The sequence below is a fragment of the Cyprinodon variegatus genome, unplaced genomic scaffold (assembly GCF_000732505.1).
Source record: "Cyprinodon variegatus isolate N-32 unplaced genomic scaffold, C_variegatus-1.0 Scaffold126, whole genome shotgun sequence".
Classification (NCBI taxonomy): Eukaryota; Metazoa; Chordata; class Actinopteri; order Cyprinodontiformes; family Cyprinodontidae; genus Cyprinodon; species Cyprinodon variegatus.
Genome location: NW_015150579.1, coordinates 1,344,314 through 1,352,216, shown reverse-complemented (window position 1 = coordinate 1,352,216; position 7,903 = coordinate 1,344,314). Strand labels below are relative to the sequence as shown.

General features: G+C 36.8%; 1 protein-coding gene across 1 annotated transcript in view; it reads right to left on the bottom strand.

The window, feature by feature from the left end:
* The window catches only part of LOC107085484 (perforin-1-like), a 5,233-nt gene extending 2,860 nt beyond the window's left edge, over window positions 1-2,373 (bottom strand). Inside the window, exons 1-3 of the mRNA XM_015375813.1 lie at window positions 2,328-2,373; window positions 1,634-2,166; window positions 6-1,148 (exon numbers count right to left, since the gene is read on the bottom strand). Coding sequence (XP_015231299.1) covers window positions 6-1,148; window positions 1,634-2,166 — 1,676 coding nt within the window. The 5' untranslated portion in view covers window positions 2,328-2,373. The remainder of the gene's footprint in view (window positions 1-5; window positions 1,149-1,633; window positions 2,167-2,327) is intronic.
* Between the last annotated feature and the right edge of the window lie 5,530 nt (window positions 2,374-7,903).

The following is a 7,903-nucleotide window of genomic DNA, read 5'->3' as shown; positions in this document are numbered from 1 at the left end:
AAAACATTTTCATTGCATTTCCGAGCAGAACACTATTTCTGGTGTAAAACGCTTTGGTCAAAGAAGGGTCCATGGGGGAGGAAATGTACTCATCGCATCGTTTGCCACCGAGGCTTGGTGCACACTCTACCAAGTAAGTAAAGTAGAATGTACCATGATAAAACGTGCAGGTGTCCTTCACAAGCCCTCTACGGAGATCAAAAGAGCACTGACCAAGCAGATCACTGTTCCAGTTTGTATCCTCATCATAAACAGAAAATTTCAGCTTGTTTTGCATGTTGATAACAATGGGTCCAAAATCAAATTTTTCCGGCCAGCTAGGATTGTCATTGTTAAGGATTATTTTGGTGCGCTTTAGCTGGTCACCATACTTAACCTCCACTGAACCATCCGTCTCTGACCACGTATCACCATACAATTTCTTTGCATAAAGTTTGTACACCTTCAGTGTTGCAAGACCTTTCCCAGCAGGACAGCAGTTTGACTTGATATTCTGGTTGCTATTACAAACACAAGCACAGGGATCCCTTTTGCTGGACCTGTGTCCAATTTGACAGGATTCAGAGCATTTTTTCAGCACTACATTTCTCATGATGTACTGCTCCACCTCTCGTTTCAGACCATTTTTCTTATGATTATTATCTGGAAGTATCATGTGAATTGGATTTAGGTTATACTGAACTATATCAGGTGTGGTTTTAAGAGAATTTAGCCAGCTTTTAAAGACATCAGGCTCTGAATCAACATTGAAAAGTACAATTCCGAATTCGTCACCACCAACCACTTCTGTGATACGCTCATTAAATTTAGAGCCAAAACTTTGACTGCCATTCATTTTCTTTTTCTTCTCTTTGCAGTGTTTAGCCATGGTGGTTTGATCAGAAATATTAGCAAAACTAGCTGAAGCTTCAGCCCACAAACAATCACTAACTTCCGTCTCTGACAGCCCTTCCATGGTGGCCTTGCAGGTCTGAAAGGCTGTTGTTGCTGCTATTTCCCCTCCAAGATATACCTGTGTTATGTAATGAGTGCCGAAAATATTGATCAGGTTCTGATAAGGAGACCTATTTATGGAGGAATATGGCGGGAGAGAATTCACAGCTGATACGAAGTCAGGACTCATAGGAGGAGCTGTGTTGATTCTGTACCTGTGAAGCAAAAAAAATAAATGTAATTAGCTACAATCTGTTAACAAGCCAAACTTGAACACATCATTGAGTTCTATGAATCTCTAAACATTACTTTGTGCTAACAGTGTAAGATTCCATCAAATAACCTTAAAGTTCCTTCCTTTTTTAATCTTACTATTAAAGCTGTCCCCTTTAAAATATATATTTTTAAGGTTTATACAGTTCTCAATAATTCCTCTGTGTTATAATGTGTCGCCAGTGTATGTTGTAATTTCTAGAAAAATGTACTCTTATCTTTTGTTTTGTTACCTTTTATGCATTGAATGCACATCTAATGAAAACGGTTACAAAACAAAAATTCTGATGAACTGATTATATAAATGCCTCTTGTTTTAAACAGAACATCTGCCGATATTGTTCTCATTCCCACTGAAATTATTTCTAAATGTAACTAACACCAAAAACCTCCAAAATATTGATTGCTAATTTATGTGTACACTCACCTATACAGGTTGCAATCAACAGATTGGCGGGCAAAGCTGTAGCGGTCTTCTTTGGACTTTGCCATGCCAAACTTAGAGACCCTGGAATGTGATCCTCCAAGGCTGAAACTAGCCGATGCGTTACCCAAAGATATGTTCAGACCAATTTTCCAGTCATTGGTCACAGATGATGAGGAATCTTTGACGAGAGATTCAACAGAATCGTAGAGTGTGTTAGAGACCTTCATGTTACACTTCGGGAGGGTTCTCCAGTCAACCACAGCAACTGGGACCTTCTGATTAACTCCTTTCAGGTAGCTGTTTCTGTACATTTTGCAAGTGCCATTTCCAAGGTTCCACGTTTCCACGTCGATGACATAGGCCCCCTTTCTCTCCATCTTCACAATGTCAAAGCCCTCTCCACCCAGATTGTAACCTGGTACAAAACGAGCCTTTTCACATTGCTGTGGTGAACCAATGAAGCTCACAGTGGATGGGAGACTCAGAGGAATCCACATCCAAAAAAGGAGCATGAACTGCCAAGCGTTTGCCATCTACAGGAAAACAAAATGATTAAAAAATACAAATTCAGCATAGCCACTTTGAATACTTATTTTACTCATTGCTCTAGATGGTAATAGTAACGAAAACTTTTTTCCACATAATTAAAATAGAAAATTTTTTATTAAGACAAGAGAAAATTATTGCATTTTACCTTAGCTGAAGACAAACACAAGTTCTGCTGCTTTCTTCAGTAGACAGTATAACTCTAAATTTAATAATGTTGAAGCTGAGGTTGAGTGATGTCACATGTCATCTTCACAGGTTTTATAATTAACAGTTTCATTCAACAGCTACTTTGACACCTAAAGTAAAATGTAAACCCTTTGTATAGTTTTATACCCTTGTGCAGAACAACTGTTGCTAAGTCCCTTAACTGTTGCACTATAAGTTACTGGAAGTTTTCTTAATTAGGCATTAGTGTTGGCTACAGCCCAGATCTGGTTACCTTGGTAATATAGGCTTGTAAGACTAAAAGAGGTAGACACGGGCCTTGGGTGGGATAAGGCAAGTATAGTACTTTGGATGCTGTTTCACAACTTTATAGACTTACAAGATAACTTTTGGTTGACCACACCCTTATAAAAAGAGGAATCACAGGTAACTGGCTAGCCTGCTTTCTCATTAGTCAGGACCTTTAGTAATAAGCATGTATATGCACTGTACATGCTGTTTATACCCTTATGTCACTGTGTGTATGGAGGTCATCTAATCAGGACAGCCTTCATGTCTTTAAAAATACACAGGATATGGGCACATCTTGGAGCCGGTCTGATAAAGGGAAGCGTATCTGTAATCCTTGGGCATGGACGCAAGATGCTTGAAGTTCAGGGCATTGATGGCATTTCAGTTTCTGATACGGACAGCTAAACATCGAAATGATCCACCACATGGGCTCATGAGGTACCTTGTTCGGGGGCTCAATGTTTGCTCAACTTTGCCGAACGCTCGCTGACGTTTTTGAGCCCACAGCTGTGCAAGCTCCGAGCATTTTCTCTGTCCTGTAACCACCTGATCTATATATATATATATATATATATATATATATATATATATATATATATNTATATATATATATATATATATATATCTATATATCTATATATAGATATATATAGATATATATATATATACCTGGGATGCTTATCCCCCCACCCCTTTGTTTATTAACTACTTTCAATATTTTCAATCTTGTAGCATTGAACATCGGTCGTGCTTTCTGTTTTTCATGGGACTTCAGCATACAGTGCACCTCGCCATGGTGACATCATTCCTTACCATGGCCAGTTCTAGACAGGGGCCAACAGGGGCCAGTGCCCCTGTAGATCATGTCCTGGCCCCCTGTTATGGCCCCTGTACTGAAAACACAATATTTAAAAGAAATTCTAATGATGATCTGCACTGGAACAGACATGGTTACTGATAGGTCCTTTGGATCTATTTCATTCTTTTTCTTTTAAAATTCTATTTTACTAATTATTCAAAAACAATAAGGTGATAGCTTCAGTGGTATTGAGAAAGCATCCCAGTTTTCATCTGCTGAATGTTTTTTTTCCCACTACAAATTAAAAAAAATGCTCTAATTTTTACACATGAATTTAACAGTTTTTCTTGAGTTCTAATTCAAATTTTATAGAAAACGGTAGTTTTAACTTCAAATAAGTCAAAAACATGTAAAATTCCTAAATTATAAATGTATATTGACCTCATAAGAAATGGATTTTTTTTTTAACCTAATTGAAAAGATATTTCACCTCATACAGCCTTATTAATATATTGGAATCCCTTGCCCTGTTTCTTATTTCATGCTTTTCTGTGCCCCCATGAAAACACACTGGCCCCCTCCTTGCCCCCTGATTGATCCAATCAAACTATTTGTCAGCACCTGACTGATAGTCTTAAATCTGCATAGTCTAAAATCCGGGATCATTTATTGGACTCGCGGCATTCTGTGAACAACTATCTATATCAGGGAGACTCCTGGAAAGCTGAACAGAATTGATGGTATCCCTGATTTGGTTACTAAGAGAACTTATTAATAATAATCCTGTTTGGATGTTCTTAAAATTTGTACTTATTTATTCTTACATCTTTTCTTTCTAGATTCTGTTTCTATTGACCTGTACTCCATATTCTCTATGTTGTGCGTTCTTGTTTTTTTGCAGGCATTCTGCAGTCCTTTTGTGATCCAGTGTGTATTTACCCTATTTGCTACATATTTTATGATATGTATATTAGAAAACGTTGTGTAAACTTTATTCATGTTCTTCTCCTGTAGTATAAAGTTCCAGTTTTGACTAAGCAGGTCATTTCTAAATGCAATGAGTCACTCATTTGTTCTCATTCTCATGTAATTTTGTTTGTTGTTCTTGGCAGATTTCCTGTAACACTTATTAAACACAAACACCTGTAGATTCTGATATCCTTAAAGAAGATTCACTGATTGTCTTGTTTTCAATAAGGTTTGTAAATTTACTGTATTGATAATATGGAACTATGAATCGACACCCTACTGGGTGTAGAGATTAAAGGTTTCAAGCTGTACACCTAACCGAAAATATGGACAAGCACATACGACAGCCTTATGTAAACGTATCACCAGAATGATTGATAATTAGGAGGACCACTTATTTTGATGATCCGCCTGGAAAAAGAACATTCTCCACTGTACCTTTAAGGAAATCAATAGTCAGTTCTTATTTGATGTGGTAATAGACTGTGGTGATGTAATATCATATGATTGTCATTATGCACATCAAATTTTGAATTTTAGATTATCCCTGTAATTGTAGCCTCTATCTCTCTCAGAAAAATGTTTTAAGTTGTTTACTTCTAGATTTATGCATTAATGATGAGCTTTAAAAATTCTACTAGAGAATTTTGGCTAGCAGGAATGAAAGAATAATAGATTAGTGTGATATCCAGCTGTATGGATTATACTGATGGCTCTTTTCTGCAGTGTGCATAGTAGTTTGAGTGATGTCCTGAAGGTGTTGATGCCAAACTATACAATAGCTTAGGTAGGGTAAAAGCAGTGAACAGTAGTGAATGTGTAATACTTCTGGGCAAAACACTGTGAAAATATAAAATATTTTGCTTTACAAAAACTATAAATTTTTCTATATAGTTATATATGGTTGATGTGAGGCTTCCAGTTGATTTTTAATCAGTAATCAAAACTAAGACTTTTTTTCCACTTATATCAAAATATACTTTAAATTTTACATCTAAATATTCTTGATGAAATTAAAATAACATGAACTTAGTTCTCTAGAACTAAAGGAATTTTTTGGCAAACCTGTTTTTTAGCTCTCACCTATACAGAAAATATTTGTATCATCTGAAAGTAAACAAACAGTTACACTGAACCCTGAAACCTAAAATGTGTCATTTGTGTAAAAAAAAAAAAAAAACAGTATTGGTCACAATACTGACCCCTGGGGGACACCACAAGCAAAGTCCAAGCATGACCATAAAAGTCCATTTTATGATGCTTACGTAGCTGTTCATCCACTCCAGAAACATAAGGATTAATATGATGTAATAAATCGTGCCAAATTTTTTTTATCCCAACTTCTTTTATCAATAGAGCTGGTGATTTCATGTATTAATCCCATGACTGCCAACACTGAGGATCACTGTGATCTGAATCCATATGGACTTTAATATAACAGACTATATTCTGTTATATTGAAATGTCACTGATATGTATTGTAATTTGATCAAACACTTTATTATTTGACCATTTTGATGACAGCCTGTATAATTATAGTATTATCATTAATTTCAGAAGCCTGAGGTCTTTCTGGGCCCCTCAAAAGATATAGTCCTTCCAGCATGTTTTGGGATGTCCCCTGGTCCTCCTCCTATTGGGACGTGCCTGGAACACCTCCCTAGGGAGGGAGGTAGTAAGGGTGCATCTGAACAGATGTCCAAACAACCTCAGCTAACTCTCAATAGAAAGGAGTAGCAACTCTACTCTGAGCCTCTCGCAGATGGCCAAGCTTCTCACCCTATCTGTAATAGAGTGTCAGGCCTCCCTGAAAAGGAAGTGTATTTCCACCCCTTGTATCTCAGGTCTAGCTTTTCTGGTTATGACTTGCCTTTGATGTCCATAGGTGAGGGTAGAACCATAGTTCAATTGGTAAATCGAGAGCTTTCCTTTTGAATCAGCTATCACTTCACCACAATACTGGTTGTGGTGAAGAGGACAGGAATTCCAGAGATTCCTCCACTTGAGGCGGGAACCCTCCTCCAACATGAAGAGGGAAAGTCACCTTTTTATAGTTAAAACCGTTGGCTTGGCTTGAAGGCTGATCGTCATCCCAGCTGCTTCGCACTTGGCTACACATCACCACAGCACATGCTGTAGGTCTTGGCAGGAGGGAGAGAGCAGAACCACATTACCCCTAAAAGCTGAGAAGCAAATGTGTTGTAAATAAATGTACTGTAGTTAGGCCAACCCTTCATAATTAAAATTCCATTTACAAAGGATTCCCTTTCTTTGAATAACATTGTAGATGATGAAGCATCTACATTAAGGGCTTTCAGATGGCAAATATTTTTTTCAGGAAAGGTCCAATCCATTAGCTTTTCTTGGCATTTACCTGCAAAAGCATTACCATGACTACATGTGCATATGTCACAGACTTAAACTACTGGTTCTGCACATGTTACAATCTTAACTGATGTTTTTAAGTTAGAAGTTGTTATTTGTTATTGCTCCATGAATCTACGACCAATCTCCTGATCTTTTGAAGAAAGCTGCAGACATATATGTGGCTGGATTACTTACATCTTACTTAACTTATGCTATGGTCACACTGCAAGCAAATGTGACCGAAATCCATTTTTTGTGTGGATATGCGACTCATGTCCAACTTTTTCACACATTCTGGACAACCTGATTCCAATGTTTTCAAAGCTAAATAAAAAAATCCAAATTGTGTCCCCTCCATATGTGGTACTTTGGGTTGCATTGATGTCCTCATCAGTTCAGACTGGATGGTTGTCATATACAACTGGTGGTATGCATGACATGTAAAAATATCTGTATTTAGACAAAAATGAAATCATAATTGAGAACCGAGACCTGGAGTTTGACAGGAGACATATTAGCCGTAGTTGCAAAATCTGAATCAGAATGCCTTTATTGTCATTATAAGCAGTCCAAGAAAGTATCTGTACAAAGACAAAGTAGAAACAAAAACATGGAAGCATGAAATATATAACATAATATTAACAACAGCGTTGTGGTCAAGACCACCTAACCTGAGACCAAGACAAGACCAAGACTTTTAGGGTCCAAGACCAAGTCAAGACCAAGACCAGTGCCAGTATGTGACAATAAAATGTGAAACATGATGAAAATCACAAAAATTTATCTAAAAGACCCACATTCACATAAAAACACCTACCGGTAGATATTTAACATACAGAACTGGACTAAACATTAACATCTTTATTTAGTACTTCTGTGTAGTAATCGCTGAATTTCAAACAATTAATCAAAGTCGATTAAAATTGTATTTTCTCTGCCGTTCATGAACAGTACATACATTTATGTTGTTTTTAAATGTGCTAATTCAAAACAATGTGCAAATGTGTAAAACTGAAAAAATGCCAATCATTTCTCTTGTTTCTCTCTCATATACAGATTAAAGCTATATTATATAACTTTTCTTAAATAAATCTATATCTGTCACCAAGTTGTGAAATATGTTATGAGAC